This window comes from Sphaeramia orbicularis, chromosome 10, assembly GCF_902148855.1.
Source record: "Sphaeramia orbicularis chromosome 10, fSphaOr1.1, whole genome shotgun sequence".
NCBI classification, from domain to species: domain Eukaryota; kingdom Metazoa; phylum Chordata; class Actinopteri; order Kurtiformes; family Apogonidae; genus Sphaeramia; species Sphaeramia orbicularis.
This window is the reverse complement of record NC_043966.1, coordinates 24932116-24951909: the sequence shown is the minus strand read 5'-3', so window position 1 is coordinate 24951909 and position 19794 is coordinate 24932116. Positions and strand designations below refer to the sequence as shown.

The 19794-nt window shown below is 37.6% G+C and overlaps 2 protein-coding genes across 2 annotated transcripts; one reads left to right on the top strand and one right to left on the bottom strand.

Moving 5' to 3' along the window:
• The first annotated feature begins 2492 nt into the window (after nt 1-2492).
• On the top strand, nt 2493-8585 carry ubxn1 (UBX domain protein 1). Its single transcript, XM_030146043.1, is given in 11 exon segments — nt 2493-2565; nt 3129-3193; nt 3285-3338; nt 4857-4981; nt 5553-5634; nt 5777-5968; nt 6506-6522; nt 6525-6556; nt 6655-6777; nt 7174-7357; nt 7954-8585. Coding segments are annotated over 10 exon segments (909 nt in total). The 5' UTR covers nt 2493-2565; nt 3129-3134; the 3' UTR covers nt 7995-8585.
• Nucleotides 8586-10313: 1728 nt separating this feature from the next.
• Nucleotides 10314-18661, bottom strand: LOC115427447 (pre-mRNA-processing factor 39). The gene is made up of 15 exons (XM_030146001.1): nt 18571-18661; nt 17107-17339; nt 16845-16970; nt 16612-16730; nt 16355-16522; nt 15708-15888; nt 15015-15119; nt 14469-14586; nt 14224-14378; nt 13869-13995; nt 12909-13180; nt 12509-12693; nt 12350-12424; nt 12057-12219; nt 10314-10820 (listed from the first exon to the last, which is right to left on the bottom strand). The coding sequence occupies exons 1-15, from the start codon at nt 18653-18655 to the stop codon at nt 10749-10751; spliced, it is 2184 nt and encodes a 727-aa protein (XP_030001861.1). The 5' UTR covers nt 18656-18661; the 3' UTR covers nt 10314-10748.
• Between the last annotated feature and the right edge of the window lie 1133 nt (nt 18662-19794).

The following is a 19794-nucleotide window of genomic DNA, read 5'->3' as shown; positions in this document are numbered from 1 at the left end:
ATAGATAGAGCTTTGAGCAAGTCATAAACATGAGTGTGCATCATTTCCTTGTGTACGCCTCCGCTCATTATAGTTTCCCATAATCTCCCTTAACCACTTGAGACTGAGCTTTGACCTTTAACCTCCTCCTTCTGCAAAAAAACAGAGTCATAAAGTAATTAAAGAATACACAATGTGACCTTAGCTCCTATTGTGTCCTTCACCTTTGTTCACCTTTTTATAATTGGTACCAGATGATTCCACAGATAGTTCCTCAGTGCATCTAGAAACTGTGTAATATCATTCCAGCACAGTACTGAAACTTTACAGTAGAGCAGATGTAATGACTGTTTTATTAAAGCACTTTCAAAAGAAGTATTGACAGAGAATCTGGGAAATCACCCTCACAACCCTACAATCTAAGCTTCAAAACGAGTGTCACCTTTTACACAAACCTTTCAGAATGCAGGAAGTATTGCTCTGGAAAGAAATTGGGTTGACTGGTGATTACAAATTCACATTAAATCAACTTACACATACTACTGAGGTTCATAATTGTTAAACCTCTGCTGAAATAACAGGTAATTTTCAGAACTGTATGTATTTTAGTCCATTTTGAATAGCTGTATAAACCAATGTTTTACTCTATTACAAAGTATTATTATAAATTCTTGCTATTGTTATAAAATGAGACAGAAATATTATTCCAAGGATGATCCCTGAGGTGTTTTCACACATCTGGTGAAATGAATACACAATGAATATACAGTACTTATAAACAGTAAAGTGCAACACAGTTCAGTGGAACTGTTCTGTAAATATCTTTGAACTGATGTAAAATGATTTAATTTGGTTGGTTTAATTTTGTATCTTCTGTTCATTTGTCCATTAGATGTATAAACTACATCAAAAAAAGTTTATACTCACCAGTGACAGACAGCAAATGAAGCTCGAATTAGTCTTAAATGCTGAAAATAAATTGGAAAAGTGAAATACATAGCAAACAGAATAAATAGAGATTTAAAAAAAGTAAGGAACTAATTGGCATGTAGAAGAGAATAAGTTTGTATATGAGTTTTTAAAAGAGGAGAGAAGTCATAAACCTGTGAAGAAAAGTCTGTGTCTAATGGCAGACTCGTGAATGAGAGCTGCTTAAGACTGTGCAGGGGAAAAGAAAAATTAATCATTACACTTACTGTAAATATGTAACAGACCCAACCTGCTCATAAAACTCAGCAAATTGCATTCTGTTTGGACACCCACAGACACACAAGGATGGGATAAAATCATACAAAATAGAGAGGGAGAGAGGCAAGAGTGAGCAACCAATAAGCAACACCATCCAGCCTCAGCCTCCTCACACTTTAGTCACTTCTTTTAGTGTCATGACTTTGTGCTGTCACATGTATGTGTGAAATTTGCTGGGCACAAATATGCACAACATAATGAAGACAAATGAGTATACACTGTGGAACTAATTAATACTGCGTGATTGTTCTAAAATTGCATTGAATGCATTTCGTAGGAAGATCAGCATTTGTATTCTCCATTCTTTATAAATTCTAAAAAAAAAAAAAAAAAAAAAAAGTAAAGTTATGTCAAATAAGTACTTCTAAAACAATACATACTGAATGATAGTAAAATAAAGTAACAATTCAAAACTTATTTCATGATAGGACACTGTTTTAATTGAATTTTTCATACTATAATATATGGCCCTTTACCTTCTGATCCAATATCTTTCAGAGGGAAATAATCGTTTACATATTTCACTTTCTGCTTTGGAAAGGTTTTAATATACATACTGAATAATGTATAAAATGTGCAATATACAAAACTCCCTAAAACCCCCTAAAATATCAATGTGCACTGATTACCTACTAAGTCCCAGACAGTTACACTTGACCTATCAAGAATAAATCACATTGACACAGTCATTTCATGAGAAGAGGTAACATATTTTATTCCAACAGTATTTATTTGACACTTACCAGTTATAGTATAGTATAGTATAGTATAGTTTAGTATAGCATAGTATAGTATTTATATTATAATATATGGTATAGTACCTTAACACCAATTATAGTTTTAAAATACAACTAAAGTAACATTTCAAATTTAAGCCTTGTTTTTGCAATTGAGTAACTCTGTAATGTGTTGTGATTATTAACTCTACTCATGTAAAGGATCAGAATGCTTGTATTTGCTTAAATTCAAACACTAGAAGAGTTACTTCTATCCTCACTGATGTTGTCTGCAGTGTTTTGACATGTGGTAATGCATACTCTGGCAGCTGAGGTGGGCTTGGCGCATTGGTTTCTGTATTCTGGAGAGTTCTGTTGAAAGCTGTGTTTCTGTCTTTTTTCCCTTTTCCTTTCGTTTCCGTCAATGACTTTGTTCTTTCTTCAGTTCGAAATAAAGTTTTGCAACATCGCCATCATCGTACACCTTTTTATTTTATAGACCTCCATCTGGCCCATACCATCATGTGAAAACGCCCCCAAAACTTGAAAAAAACGCTTCTCTGGTGTCGTTCTGTTTGACCTTTCTGGGTTTCCGTACAGTTGAAGCGGCGTTAACTGATGTGTGAGTAGCTAACTAACGCTGTCTTGTTGAATTTCTTAGCTGTCATTACCAATAAAGAGAGGAAAATAACACTTATTTGAGCCTTTATATGTAGCATACAAACACAATCCGACAGTCTAAATTACTGAGAGTCTGTCGGTGTTTTTAGTTCGTTTTAATTGTGTGAGCTAGCGAGGCTTCCCATGTAGCTTTCGATATTTGAACGTTAGCGACACAATGCTAATTTTAGCGCTAAGTGTATTATTAGTTCTGATATTAAATAGCTACAACCAAATAGCATTGATAAACAAGTGTTTCTTAAGAGTGATAGTCTAGTAGAGCTGATCTAAAGGCTTATAAACCAAGTGCAGTGGTAATGCAGCTGTTTTATACCCAGACTGAGCTAAAGGAAAGTCATGAGGTGTTGATTTAAAGTAGCTATTAAAGGTGTGCTATAGTGTACAGATGTGTTATAAAAGTCCTCATGTGACTTATAGCAGAGATATCCTTTGTGTAGCAATTTGCTAAAACGGCAGCAGACAAATAGTGTTAATATGCCGGTATGTACATAATCTGTTTTTCAGGTGAAGATGGCAGAGGTAACAACACTAGAGAGTCTGTTAGAGATGGGCTTTGACAGGAACAGAGCGTAAGTGATTAAGTTATTCATTAATTTCAAAGCTTGAACAAACATCTGTGAAATAAGTAGAAACCAATAGAATTCACATGTCTGTCTGCAGGGAGAAAGCTGTGGCCAACACTGGAAACCAGGGAATTGAACAAGCTATGGACTGGTGAGTTGGAGACAAACAGAAATGAACATGTCAGTCATACTCAGATTAACATCCACTTGAAACATCATCATAATAACCTCTTGATCACCTAAAAAACAGTTACTACCTTTCATTTCTTGAACAGAGTTTACCTCGATCCTGAAAGGCAAGTCATGTACTTTGAAAATCTGATGTTCCAGGTCTGCAAAAGTTATGAAGTTAATTAAAAACATTAGAGTTTCACAATTGTGAAATACTGGGGAAAAACGGATGTTTCAAACAACAATTTGGTCACTAGTGAATGTCTTTGTTTTTATTCTTATTTAAACAAAACAAACAGAACTAACAAACTAATAAAGGAAACCCTCCTAGCCATATTTTGCCTATTTACCTGGGTATTTCTAATCAAAGCCTTTGACAAAAATTATGGATTTTTTCGTTTTCCCCGTAATTGAGGATTGAGGCCAAAGGAAATCAAGAGAAAAAATTTTAAAAATTTTTGTTTATTGTTCAAAGCACAATGGTTGATTGCTGTTTTCTTAAATGTAGCATCACAGCAGTTTGTTGTCTTGTGGCTGTGTAACTTGCGCAACAATGCACTGCGAGACTCAGCATTTTTCTCTTTTGTAAGTGTGCGCATGCAATGTGCTTTTTGTTCCAAACAATTCATGATAACTTAAAACAAAAGTCATGTAGTTGAATTACATAACTGAATTTCACTAAAGCTGCTGTTCTTCAGCTTCGGGCCAGGACCCAAAATGGGTGGTGGGGTCATCAATTGGTTAAAATAAAAATTTAAATACAAACCATATTGCGATATGTGTGTCACAACCTGAATCAGTCTTAGTATTTTACATGCCATTTTTGTTTTTCAGAAAGCTTCCTATTTTGGAAAAAAAAAAAACAACAAAAACCATATGATAGTATTTTAAGACAGTCTTTTTACAGATGTTAAATGTGTGTGTACTTGTGTGTGTGTGTGTATACATGAAAGTTTTGTGTGATTTAGGCAGTCTTTTTTATTTTATTTTTTTTCCTTTTTGCAGTCTTAGTTTCACAGATCCAGAAAAACAATGTGACATTATTTTTCAGTGTTAGAAGTGTTTGTTGGCGTTATGTTTGTAGCTGTGACCAACATTTTGTTTGGATCTGGCAGCAAAGTGCATTTACTGAACATTTTTGGAAGAATGGATAAAAATGTACATTTGAGTTGTTTTATTCTCCCATGGAGATGTTTTGTTGAAACTAATTTTTTTATACACATTTAATTCAGTATTAGCAGTGAGGTCAGTTCTGCCTGATACTTGAAAGCCAGTGTCAGACAGTATCCTCATTGCCTGTAATTAAGGCCAGTGTAATAGCAGTACTTTGTGTTTTGAGTTGAAGCGAATCTGAAGATAACCAACAATTTGACAATGATAGATGTTGCTGTTTAATTTCTATGTAATTACTAAAAGTACACTCATGTTGATGTAGCTAAAGGTTATGAATGATGATGGAAACTGTATTATGGTCCATGTTTTGAATTGTTTCCCTCAGGTTAATGGAACATGAGAATGACCCAGACATCGATGAGCCTTACGTGCCACCTGTGGGGAATGTCCTGGAAGGAGCATCAGACAATGAGCCCAGCGCACAGATGACACTAGGAGACACTGCTGAAGGTGAGCTGCTGCACTGGATTGTTATAGACTGTGTGGTTGTCAGAGGACTTGTGTGGTGTTTAGGTTCCAGTGTTTCCCTTAGTTTATGGAAGACTTAAGTATGCAGGTGGAAGGAAGTTAGTTTTTTCAACAAAAAATGTATAATTTCACATATGGACCATAATCACCACATTTGTGTAAAAAATTTCCAAAAAGCTTGTTAATGAAATCAAGTAGGACCAAGTACAACCATTACATCTGGGAAAAGTTTGTTTTAATGCTCTACACATTGATTTTACATTAATTGATTGGTAGGTGGTGCTTAAAATGGCTCCAGTGTTGTACCTAAAGCTCTCAGTTTCTGTTTCTATTTCTGCATTTGCTTTTGCTATACATAGTCATTAAATATGCAGCAAAGGCTTTTGAGCTGTATCTGTCATTAATGTGGTTTTTTTTGTGACCTCTCTGAGAGCCTGTCATTCTCACAGTGAGACTTTGATTTTTGCTTTGGTTTGTGGTCAACAATAAGATTTCTCAGTCCCACAAAGTATTTATCTTTCTTTTTCTGAGTTGATGTTATTTGTCTTGTCAGATAGGGATGGCGACTTCATTACAACCCAGGAAGGTATAAAACGGCCGATGACAGAGGAAGAGAAACGTGATCAAGTCAAAAGGTCTGAGTACATACGCAATTAAATTAATTTTTAACGATAACATCCATTAAATCAGGCACTACATTTGAATCAAGCCAATTATGAAGTGGAAATGGACAGATCTGGCCATTTATTGGTAAGCTGTTGTTTTTCTGATTGTCAGGCTAGAGGAGCTGATGCGGGTGAAACAAGCAGAGAGAAGAGAGCGTGAGCGAGCAGAGGAGGTGGAGAAGGAGAAACAGCGAAGGAGGCAGGGCCAAGAACTGCAGCAGATCCGCCAAAAGCTACAGGATGATGATATGAAGAAGTTAGCTGAGCAGCGCAGGCGAGAGAAGATGGAGGACAAGCTGGCAAGGTTAGGTCTTATGTGTAACTGATATGTAGTAATGAAGTCTGAGTTGATAGAGTAACCCCTTTATAATGCTTGAGCTGGGATGCATGATGTTCTCATTGTTTTTCCTTGTCTTTAAAGCATTTGCAGCATTTGACCTACGTCTTGGATCATTGTCCAAAAAGAAAGAAAAAATACACAAAAGGCAATCTTGAAAATCAGACTGAAATAGTATTATTTTAGTATTTTTGTCATCTTTGAGGGACAGTGATTAAAAGTGTGAAACAGGCTTGCAAATAATCACATACCAAACAGAAAATAAGATGCAACTTTTTGGTTTAATGTCATTAAATAATTTTGAATTCAAAAATAGAGAAAATTCAGGTATTTTACAGCATTTAAACCGATTTAAAAAAAAAAAAAAAAAAGAGAACTGTCAGCCTAACTAACTGCATATGTGAATAAAGAGACTTTTTACCTTTCAAGCCGAGTTCATCTCTAATTTTATTAGAAATACTACATTCACCTCATTTCCTGTCATTTCATCTTCATTCCCTTTAGGCAAAGGGTCAAAGAGAAATAGCACGAGACAGAGAGGAGCGAGCACAGAAGGTACGTTCTCCCTTTGTACAACTCCCCTCCCAGTCTGTTTTCATACCACCTCTGTTGGAAAAGGTATAAATGTAAGTGTTTTTCCCCTGTTCGGTCAGTTCGGAGGTGGTGGATCTTCCACCACGGCTACGTCATCTCAGCCTGCTCAGCCAAGTCCCTCATCACCCACCAGTCAGGGTCCTCCACCCACTAAGAAGGAGTATGATGAGTCTAGGATACAGGTAGAGCTTTCATTTATATTAAATACAGCTGTAGACTGAAGTACAAATTGAAGAGAACTAAATATAGTCTGTCAATTGTTGTCATTTTGACAAACCTGGCCTGATAAACTATTTTTCTATTTTCTAATTTTCTTACAAATTGTTAAAAAAAAAACCTAGTAGGCAGCAAGTGAGAAGTCTGGAACAAGACACCAATATTCATTTTATTTTTATGTTCCCTTTTAATTGATCTGTCTATATCTCATATCTGTATTGTGTTTCATTTGTTATAGCTTGGCACAATGACAAAAATATTGTTTATTTTAGTGAAACATCTTTCATGTGACAGACCATGTTCTTTGACCATTGTCCACTTGCCAGGCTTCTCTTTCACTTACTTTTGCTCTTTTTTGACAGGTACGTCTATTGGACGGCTCGACCATCACAACAGTCTTCAAGGCCCAGGAGCCGCTGGCGGCAGTGCGCGTCTATGTACAAATGAACGGCAACACACCTGAGGGTCAGGACTTCACACTGCTGTCACTGTATCCCCGTCATGTCTACACCGAGCTGGACATGGAGAAGCCCCTCAAAGAGCTGGGTGAGTTCTGGACCGGAACAGTGAAATGGTGCTGTTCTACAGCTGTATTAACCCTTGAATACATAAAAAAAAGTCACTGAAATTGATGACAAATGTAAACATTAGTCATTTTTACATAGAAACACTATCTGTTGTTCTGTTTACCAGTTTCCCCATTGTAATGTACCATTAAGCTACTGCATATGTCTATTCTGTGATGTGAAAACACTGCACTATTGAATGGGTTGCATCATCAATTTACTACATGGAACTGAACAAATACCAGTCTCTTAAAAAGCTAATTTACTACATTCTACCTGCTTTAGTGATATCATATTGATTTACATTATATTAATTTATTATTCTATACTACTATATATGGTGTCCTGCAAAGCCACCCTGTGGCTACAGGAGGTGCAGACATTCAGAAGATACCCAAAGTAGGTCAAGTTGGTTCCATGTGGTGAAAAAGTGCCATTAGTTCCCTCTAATGTATAGTAACACTTAAAGTAACACATAAACAGGCTGCTAGTCTTATCAAATCTTAAGTGCTTGATGAACAATGCTCCAAGTAACTGCATCAGTTCTGGACCTTTTCTTTTCTGTGTTCCGTTTAGGTTTGGTGCCTTCGGCTGTACTGCTTGTTACCAAAAAGTGAGATCAGGAGGATGTTCTCTGTGAGCCTACCTCACCACTACACTATCAACACAAAACACCAGAAAGAGACTGACCCAGAAGAGAGACTCCATATCTGAGTATCATTTAATAACCAGCTACCTGAACTATAGCCAAGAGGTAAAACTCAGAGCAGGACTACTCAGAGAATGAATGACCAACAATAATGGTTGGCTTGTTTTCATCGATCTTTCTAATGACTTTTACTCAGTTAAGGTGGCTGGCTTTTGATTGATACTTTAAGAAGCACTGCTCATGTTTTTCAACAGTACATTTATAAAACAGTCAAAACTCAACTCTTCAGTTTTACCCTGATCTTTACATGCATTGATAATAAAGTATCACATAAGATCTACTCGATTGGTTCTGAAAGGGCCTTAAATTTACTTCCCCACAATCTTCCTGATTTTGTGGCATACATACTTTATCAGTTTTTTATATGTTAAAATATACTGACAGTTAATCACTAAGAAACCACTTAAAATAAAGCTGACATGGAGAATTGTGACTGGATTGACTTTTTTAAAAAGCAACAACCACAAATCAGAAAAAAAATTGGGACAGACTAGAAAATATGAAATAAAAAAGAAAGCAGTGATATTAATTACTTACATTTTTCTGGTAATTTCATTGTCAAATCCCTGACATCCAGTCCTGCAACACATTCAAGACTATTTGGGAGAGTAAAAAATTTACCACGTTGTAATGTTGCAACTTGTTGTCACAACACCTAAAAGACATTTGTTGAACTTTGTCTTTGTTGTGGGACTTCATTCCATTGTTTCTACAAACTAAAGTGTCATGGTGCAGTACATGGTGTTTTAGTCACATTTTGCATTTCAAGATGCTCCAGATTCTCCATCTGGTCAGTCCAGCACCGTATTAGAGATCAAGGGTTTTCACCTTAGGCTTAGTGTGTGTGTATGTGTGTGTGTATATATACCTTTTATTCCTTCAGTCATTCATTTTCTGAACTGCTTAGTCCTGTAGAGGGTTGTGAGGATGGTGGGGTCTATCCCAGCTACTAACAGGTGAAGGTAAGGTTCACCCTGGACATGTCGCCAGTTCATCTCAGGGCTGACATACACAGATGAACAACCATTCCCTCTCACATTCACACCTATGGGCGAACATTAACCCCAGTGACACCTTTTAAATACAACCAGATTCCTTTATTTTAATTATGTGGGACTACATTGGGTGAAATATCCTTATCCTTTCCTATTTTCCTTTGTGGAACATTGCTTTTAATCTTATTTTTTTAATTCCTCTGTATACCTTTGCTCCTGAAGGACTAGAACTTTGCTCTATGCTCATTTTATACCAAATCACAATTACAGTCAAATGGTAATATCCTCTTTTTCAAATGATATTGCTGATGAATTATTTCTTACTCATTACTGGTCCTAAATTGCCTCTGATTCAACTTTTTCTTGAATGTGTTGCAACCTGACTGTCTAGAATGGATGTATCTTAACAGACAAACTGAAGATAACCAGACTAAACATTAAATATGTGGAGCTCATATTAGTCAAAATGAAAAACAAACTGGAGAGATGGGGCCTGGTGATTTCCTTTTTTACATTTTCCATGTCATCCAGTCTGTTTCTGACTTGGCAGTCTTCATGAAATAAAAGACGTAAAAACTACAAGTATCAAATACAAGGTTGGACGTTTCAGCTCATATTTCCCTCACTCCACAATCGAGAGAGTACCTGAAACACTGAACTGTTCAAAACACATCAAAGAGGGCATAAAACCCAGGAGAATTAATGAGTTAAGGGCCACTGACTTAACACTGGTAGACAATATCGCTGCTCAACTATAGTTGGCCACAGAATTCTGTTAAAGGCTATTAGTTGTAAAAATTAGCTGTGATCACTGTTCACCCTCAGTGACCTGAATATTATTTATAAATTGTCAGATTTCTTTCAAAATTATTTAGACTTGAAATTGACATGAAATTAGCAAATGTTATTTTTCAACATAGTTCGAGGCTTGTTTTCTATTAAATTAGCCTCAAATATCTCGACACCATGTTATTATGAGTTATTCATTCATTCATGTTCTGAACCCACTTTATCCTCACTAGGGTCACAGGGGTCGCTTCGAGCCTATCCCAGCTACATATGGGCGAAGGCGGGGTACACCCTGGACAAGTCACCAGTTCATCACAGGGCTGACATATAGAGACAAACAATCACTCTCACATTCACACCTATGGGCAATTTAGATTAACCAATTAACCTATCAGTGCATGTCTTTGGATGAGTTAATCGAGACAAAATAACACCAAACAATATTGTGACACACTATAAAATACCTTTATATACAATAGAAAAGCAACAAAAACCCTAAATTGTGGAATGGTAAAAAATGCCACTTATACATCACCTGTAAAATTTGATACATCAGATGACTTTAAAATACAGGCAAAAGGGTTGGCTTGCACACAAATAGAAAAATAGTTCTGATTAAAACAGCCAAAATGATGAAGAGAGACTGTTTCCTTGCATCGTTTTTCCACCTGTCCCCCCAGAATCAACACTGAAATGACCAGACATGTAACATTTTCACAAATCCTGGACTGTGAGGTAACTCAGAGGAAGGACGGAGAGGAAATGATGCTCTGGTGTGTTTTAGCAGGTGAACCAGCAGGACTGGGTGGCTCAGTCTCTTTTTGTTCATCCTGCATCTCACTGCTTCCTGTGGCTTTCAGCTGTCAGTTTGTGTTACTTTAGCTGGGAGGGTAGTAGCCCTGGTTGTAGTTCCAGGTGTTCTGATAGCCGTAGCTGCCATACTGTGGTTGCTGGAGGGGGGAAAAAAAGTACAAAAGGTAAACAAAGAACAGCTTGAACAGCACCTTTTGGCATACCTGCCTGGTCCGTTTACGTTGCGGCCATCTGATTTCCATTTTGAAATTGAAAAATGAAATAGAGAAAACAGACGGTATTTTGTTATTGCTGCGTGTCTGGAAGAGGTGAAAAGAGCATGTCAAATATGTCTACCTACATCAATATGCGTTGGAGATAAGTTCATTATAAGTTACACATAGTTACTTAAATACTTAATAGCATTTCCTTCACCCACAAGTAGCTGGGATAGGCTCCAGTGACCCTAGTGAGAATGAAGCAGATTCAGATGATGAATGAATGAAAGTTGATTTGATATACAAGCAAACTGAGTTACAAGCTCGGTCACGTAACAAATTAAACTCATAGGTCAAGGTACCACTGTATTGATCTAAAGACATCTTCTTGCACCTAACAAATCTGAACTACAAACATTTTCTTTGGTTTTATGGGGCTCGCTGGAAAACTCTTCTGAGTCATTAAAAAAAACCTACTTATGGCAAAATTGGGAATGGAAAAGGAACAATGTTTTTATCAATTCCAAATTTCCATTTTCCAAAGCACCTGAAGTCAGTTAAAGAGCCGTTTCCCTTTTTTTTTTTATTTTAAGAACAACAGGGTACAAGTCCCCTACAAGTCCAGGTCATTTTCTGTTTTTCATTTTGTGTATTCCTTGGGGTCAATTTGACCCCTTTCCGCTGCCTTCGTCTATGGGATGTGGATGTGGAAGGCAGCGGGAGGGTTCAAAATGGAAATCGGATGGCCGCAACATACACGGACCTTGCCCTCATCCTACTAGTATGTTGTACTTTAAAGTGAACCATCAAATGTAGCCTTGTCTGATTCTTCTGTATTTGTATGGACCTCACTCTTGTTCAGTCTGACCTCATTGGTTTATTTACAAAGTTTATATTCTTTTCTTTAGGTAAAAGATACAGAGTTCTTACACCATATGAGATTTGATTTCATTCGTTTACAGGTCTGGATAAATGACAATATAACTTTTAGTGTTTTCAGACTATTACCCCCTTTTTCTGATTTGTAAAATATAACAATTATGAGCAAATGTGGCTTTTGGTGCAGATAAGATATAATACTTTACTAGTCGTCTGGCAATTATGTCAACATAATTGTAAAACTTGCTGGTAAGTTACGGTTACAGAAACTTTAAAACCCTGTATGAATAATCATACCTGGTACCAGCTCCCGTATCCACTGTAACCACTCTGGTCACTGCCCATCATAGGAGGAGGGGGTGTGGTGATGGGAACATGAGGCATTGTAGGTGGGACTTGTGCAGATACAGGAACAGCTGAACCATCGTCAGCTTTGCTCAGCTTCTCTGGATCCTCGTCCCTGTGAATGAAATGGAGGATCAGCCACAACGCAACTTCTAGACTGATATTTATAGTCCCTATAAATGAAGTCCACCTCCAGATAAGTGGGCTTTTTTTTTCCAACTTCCAGTTGCAGAAATATTTCTCACCCATTCTCTGCTCCTCTCTTTGTCCCACCAAGCTCCTTAACTAGTTTCTGGTGTCCCTCATAAACTGACACCACACTGCAGAGGACCAAAGCAGACCATCAGAGTCTGTGAAACCATCAGAGTCAAAAAGACCAAGTCAGAGTGTTTCTGTTTCCTCACCTTTGAATGGAGTTGCTATAGTCCTCTATGTACTGCAGACCCCTCTCAGAGAAGAGGATCTTGGTGTGTGGATCGAGGGGAGCTGCCAAGGCTCGTCTTACACACTCCTGCACTGCCTCGGTTGAGGTCCACGGGTCCCCCGACACCTCCAGTTCTAACAGATTCATATGGAGTTTATCGTTATCCTGAGGGAGGAAGATGGAAACCACGACAAATCAGAGGTGAATAACTGCTACTGAATCAACATGTTTGATGTCTGAACAGTCACAAATTGACATTTATTTTAAAGATAAAGAAATTCCAGCTAAAAGTATGCACAACATATAAAAAGTGAGGATGCAAACTACCATCCACCACAGTACATCTGTATTTTTGCAGTGTATCTGTAATTGTTTCTCACCGGACTAATTTCCAGCGCCTCCTGTAGGACTATTCTGGCCCTGCTGGGGTTTCTGCTGAGCTTCAGCAGCAGACGAGCCAGTTTAATGGAGTAGAAAGCATGTAACGTGGGCTTTTCTTTAGATTCTGTCACCGCCTCTTGCAGCAAGGCCTCTGATTGGTCCAGCTGTCCTGCTCGTCTCTCCAAACCGGCCCTGCGGAGACGTACCACCGCCAACCCGGGTAGGTTTTTCTCTAGGGCTTCCAGTATTCGCCGGGCCTCAGTTAAGTCACCTGATACAGAGGATGATGTGGGGGGTTTTTAGTGAAAAGATGTTGAGAACAGCACTACAATAGTTTCACTGACTTATATAATGACCAAGGTCCTTATGCCTACACATGTTAATAGGTTTACTCATTGACGTCCTTATTGTCAGTCATGTTTTGGATAAAACTAAATCACAGCTCTAATATATTTTTCAGTTTTAAGATTGCTGACAATACTTGGTGTCTGCATAGCAAATAAACTTAATGAAGCTTCTGTACATTCACTCTGAGTCTGCTGATAACCCGATTAAATGGTAATAAAAGAGCTTTGTTTCTACAGGTTCCTAAAAGTCTAAAATGTGAAATTTAGGCCTAAATGGGATCTTAAAAGCAGAGTGAAGTTAATGTCACTTCCACAGTTGCCTCAAAAAATTGTAAATGCAAGTTAAATGAAAACTCAAGAATTACACATTTAGTGCCATGCTTGAGAATAAACTTGAAACCACCAGCACTAAATGCAAGTACCTGTTTGATTTAGAAACTTTGGGTATTATTTTAAGTCACTGGAAAACAGAAAAAACATAAAGCCTTCAACCACCTAATATTATTTTGTGTTCACATTGGTGACCACCTCTGCACTAACATGTAAGTCTACTTCATTCATGAATAAAAAGACTTAAATTTAACCATATTTGTTGCCAATGTTTCTTTTTACCATGCCTCTCCTCAAAGGTGGCCCACTGCATATGGATGTTGGGTTTGTGCGTCAGGTGGATCTCACAGGCTCGTCTGAACACAGTCCGAGCCTCGTCCACACTCTGCGGCTCCAGATACTGGACATACTGGACAGTACACACAAGCACATTTTAGGCACTGATAATCTATACACACATGTAACATTAACACATCACTTGTAGATGAAAAATATTATTTTCTTTTCAAACTAGTCTACAGGGTCTGAATCATACACATACTATTATAAACACAATAATGCTATAAAATGTCAATGTGCATAAGAAAACAAATCCTGTGAATATGGTTCTACCACTCGCACACATTTATTTTCATACCCTGATCCAGCACTCCTCATACAAAGCGCAGGCAATCAGGCAGCGCTCAAACAGGATGCGAACCCTGTGGTCGTCAAGGGCAACCACACTCCTCTCTGATTCATCCTGAGGCTGTACCGTGACCTCTGACCCCTCTGTAGCTGCCTGGTTTAAGTCTAGTAAAAAAAAAAAAAAAAAAAGTATAATTACTGCTTTCCACAACATTCTTCACCCTGATGAAAACAGTATTTCCATCATGTGGTAACCTTGGTTGGGGTCTCTGGTGTCGCTGGTAAGCTGAGCTATCTCCCAGTCCAAATAGGAGTGCCAAGCTCGCAGTTGGAGACGGTCGAGGGGTTTGACGTGGAAGTAAGGTCGTTTAATCTACATGGTGGAGACAGAAATGAAAGTTTCTAGAGTCAGTTAAAAGTCCAGTTGGAATCATTGGGCAGAAATTCCAAATTAACCTTTTAAAGTATTGTAATTCAAGTAGTCTGAGAGGAAATGAGATTGCTCTACCTACTCTTGGCTCTGCTTTCAGGCCTCAGAAAATCTAGCCAACAACAGAAGATTTTGGCCAATCGGGTCTTATCAGAGACAGGGGATATATGTAAAACAGGTATAAAACAAATGATTATTGAGCAGTTACTATCAAGGCTCCATTACATAGGTTGATTTTTCTATAACAGTGTGAACTAACACTGTGTTAATTTTGCAGTTTGATGAAGGTGTTTATTTTCAAAGTCTCTTATTATTTCTTGATTCTTTGTTCTTTATCATCAGAAGTTTGGCTGATTGTTGATATGACTCACAGCATCTTCAAAGTGCCATCTCTTGCGTACTTCTCCCTCATTCTGCTGGTACACTTTATCCCTGCGAACCAGAACTTGTTCCCTAATCTTCTGCATCAGTTCCTCCTGCAAACAAAGAGCAAAGATTATAAAATAGGACCAATGGCCCTGTAGCTCACCAGCATGTTCTGTTAAGAATCAATAACAACTTGAATTTGCGGGGTTGTGGGGAGGAGTGGGTGGTATTTTCACTTGAGGATAACTCAATAAATTAAATGTCCATATATAACGTCCTACCAGTGCTCAATAGTTACTATATTGATATCTCTAACCATTACCATGGAATAATCAATCAAAATATGGCCCATTATAAGTAATGGCAATTTTTTTACATTTCAAAAATTCATCAAAAATTTAATTTCTCAAAACTGCGAACAAACTTTGTAGACATTGTCCCAAGAAAGCTACATATAAAATTGGAAATGAATCAGACTAGTAATTCCACCAAAGAAGATGTTTGAAGAAATTGCTAACAAAGACAACAACAAAGTCGGCGGCGGCGACGAAGGCACAATTCACAATAGCTCATGGCCAATCGGCCGGTGAGCTACAAAACCAACCTCTTACACTTGTCAAAACACAGCTTTAAAAATGTAAATTTTTCATCACAAAAGAGAGAAGCCCTTCCTCATGGTTGACTCAGGTGTCACTCACTGTGTCCGTGCCTTCTGGTGTGGCCGGCTCTTCCTCCCCCGGCGGTCTTTCCTCTTCTTCCTCCTGGGCCTGTTCAGCACGCTCAGCCTTCTGAGTCTGCCGGCACAACGCCCTCACCTCCTCATACTCCTCTAAGGAAAGCAACTCTTTGGGTTCATGGCTGTTCAGATGGGCCTTGAACCTTAAAAGAGTTCAGGAAAAAATCTTGAAGTTTGGTTTAAATGTTGATCAAAAACTAGTACATTTTGGCTTGAATAAGTATTCAGACAGCACCTATTTTCATTTAGTGCTTAAATAACATAAACACCAAGTTTCAACAAATCACATCTCTGAATATGAAGCCATATCTCACTTTACGTCAGCAATGTATATTTCCTCTGAGACATCTTGACTAAAAAAGGGCCTGCCTTAAAGGTTAGGGTGATAGATACCATAAAGACCTGCCAGCAACTGTTTGTTCATTAGTATCTTACACTGTTTCAATTGTTTTTATTTCGCATGATGCTTGTTTCACTCACTTAAGCTTCTATTTTGTTATGTCTTGCTGTTTTATATATTAACTTTGAATGTTGTTATATTGTTGTTAAACCTTACCTCTCTGACTGAAAGCCAAGTTTTCCATCTGTGAATTGTGTGTATGTTCTTACTTGTCATAGTGGGTGTTGTAGAGCTGTGTGGGGACCTGGAGAACTCTATCTAGGACAGCAGCAGCGTTCTTCGTGTTCCCCTGCTCCTTCTCCCATTCAATATACAGATCCCAAAGCCGATCTGAGTGGAAGTCCAGACCTGCTGCAGTAACCGCATCCTCAAATACACTGAGGGTTGAGGCCAAAAAATAGTGGGACAAATTAATTACTACTATAATGGCTCTGATATGTACTGTTGGTGGGTGCAGTTTGTTTACCTCCGAATCCGCATGGGTGACTCAGGTAGGTTCATGTCCAGTGTTCCCAGCAGCAGATTGATATAGTGGATCCACAGATCTACACTCAGAGGGATTGACTGAAGGCCCTGGATACATACCTAAAAAAGAAAATCATTTAAAACAGCAGTTCATAGACATAACTGTGGGAAAAATGTTAATAGTACTAAAATAATTCTTAATGATATTAGTAGAAATCCCTGCTGATGTTTTACCTCCTCTGCTTTGTTGTTGTACCCTGCACGACGCTCCAAATCAGCAAATTTCTTCCAGTAGCCATAGCAGAGGGGGTAGCGAGCAAGAAAGGCCTCCAGTGCTCTCCGAGATGCTGTAGCATGACTCTGAAACACCAAAATATAAATGAAACCAGAATGTTAGCGCAAATGTCTAATTGTAATGATAACTGAAAGACAAATATGCTTGTTTTTCATTTCACCCAGAACCACTCATTGTTCCTCCTCCTAATGAGATGCACACCTCCTGCTCGCAGTATTGCAAAAGATCAGTCCAGCTGGTGAAGTCCTGTGGGTTGTCATGAGCGGCCTTCCACAGACGATCAAAGTCTGCAGGCGGATCCCCCTCCTCATCCTCTGTAGCGGGTAACACGGAGAGGGAAGTGGAATCAGGGCATGGAGGGGCCACAGCGGCGCCACCATTCTCCTCCAATATCTCCACCCCAGGTTGTACAGGGACATCAGAGGTCTCCAAAGCTTTTAAAAGGGAAGAGATATCATGCATCAGTCCTCTTTTTCATCTTTAGAGGAAGCCATGATTTGGTTACATGCACACTCCCCTCTCATTTCTCAAAATTTTCCATGGTTTTGAAAATTATTGTTTATGTGCTTTCTCAGCACTTCTACTCTGGCAAGTTTGTAACAACATATCAATACAGTTGAGTGCTGCAAAAGACATTGTTTAGATATGGTATCAATTCTCAATTGTGGACAATAGACTTACTGTCTTTGCTCAGAAAAAGCAAAACTGCAGGGTCTGTAATAAATGTAAATGCAGAACACACTGTTTTGACTGTGTAAATTTAAACACTCATGCAAATAGTGGTGCTCTTCATATAGTTTTCCAAAAATTAGATTAAGAAAAACAATACAATAAGTCACCCTGCTTGCAATTTTGACATTTATTACATTGTAAGATCTGTATCATGATACAGTTCATCACAGAACATGTTGTAATAATGTTGGTTTAGAAGGATGCTCTAAATATTTTGTTTGTTATTATTTTCAATTATTTTGAAAGTTGAATATATATGAGTTAATTTAGCCACAGAGTAAACGTGTTAATAATTGGTGTGATGTGCAATTCATGAACTTTCTTGTTCATTAATTGACTATTTTCACGGGAAAGGGAAAAAATAACTTAAGCAAACTAAACCTAAGCATTGATTTCTAATTGTAACTCAGGATACAGATATGCTGAATCCATATCTATATCTTTACATTTATCGCATCAGGACAAGTAGTTGTAGGTAGCAATGAGGTTACATAAAGAGTAGTCAAAATAAGTCATACTTGATCATAATTTTCAATACTACAAAACTATTTAATTAACTCATTCTAACAAATAATTTATTCATTGAAACCTTAGAGAGCGGTATATTTACTTTTGACAGTGCGAAGAGCACAGTTATTTGGGTTAATTTCAGCCTTAATTTAACGGAAAGTGATAATGACAAACCAGCCTCTTTGTTAAACAGATGAAGTCAGTTTTGTATGTAGTTGTCACACAACACTCTGCAGTGTTTAATGGTGTGTGTAGTTAAAATCATATTAGCAATATTAGCCTAGCTCGTCGCGCCTGCCTCTAAAACAGGTCCGGTCACAGTATTTACCAAAGGAGAATGCACATTACAGCGGTTTCTGATCGCGTCTCTGAAGCAATCCGTAATTCCGTGGTAAAGGCTTATTAATGGTTGCAAAATAATACCTGGAGACTCCTCGAGCTCCCCGTTGCCGCTCATCTCCTCGCAGCCTTCAGCCGCCATGATGGAACACGCCGTGACGTCATCCATATGCGACATGACCCAGTCTCTGGATTACAATAAAAATCTAAATATGGAAATTGGCTGTATATACAATTAATGATTTTGTCTGAAAATACAAACATGTAGCAGATACCAGATGTAGCAGACAAAAGGTATTTATATAAATATTTAAATAAATAAAAAAATTGAATTAAAAATCAAATATTATTTACATAAGTCTAAATGTAGAAGATGTGTCAGTGTTCAGAAGTAATCACAGGGTTTTGTTCAGTCTTTGTAAGGTGATGTCACTGTCAGCATTCTTGATCAAAAGCAAGTGCATTTTGACGTGAATAACTTAATAGTCGAATATTGAATTATGACAGCACTTATTTTCATTTAGCGCTTAAATACCATGCACCAAACCAATTTGTACTAAATCCATTTTTTTTTTTGCCTTTTTTGTTTCACAAGAACTGATGACAAAGTACAAAATATACCAATACATTTATAGTGATGCTTTTGTAATTCATATCTATGTCTCCAAATGTTGTAAAACATTTATGATGTAATTTTTTACTTGAATAACTGCATCTATTTCCATTATTCTGTGTAATATTACATATCTAAAATTGGGAGCATCTGTTGTTTATTTTAATATGGTTGAGGATGTTTGTATTTTTTTTTTACAGTCTGGTAAACTTATTTCAGTGAATCCAATTAAGTCTGATGGAAGGAATCTGAAATAGTAATTTGATTCACTTTAAATTTAGTCACTTACCATATTACATTTTTGGAGATCTTATTGGGATAGTGTGGCAGAGAAATTAGGTCAGTAGAGCTTCTGTAGGATCTGAATCTGATTACAATTTAACACAGTATAATAAAACTGACTGTCCAATTATTTAATTTGTGGTTTCACAATTCACCTTCTTCCTCTTGATCATAAACATACCCTGTCACCCCTCTTTAACCTCATCTGTGTTTATTTGTGGATGTCAGCATGTACAATACAATAAGTTCTGTCGACGGTCACCTTATACTTTAAACCATCTCACTTTTTCTAATAATTCGCAGTAACTTCTCAAGAAACTAGAATCATCACCCTCCGTGTTACCCCACATACCCTCGTCACAGTATTTTATTCTCCTCTGTGTTGTTTACTTGTGTTATTCTTAAGAAACTGC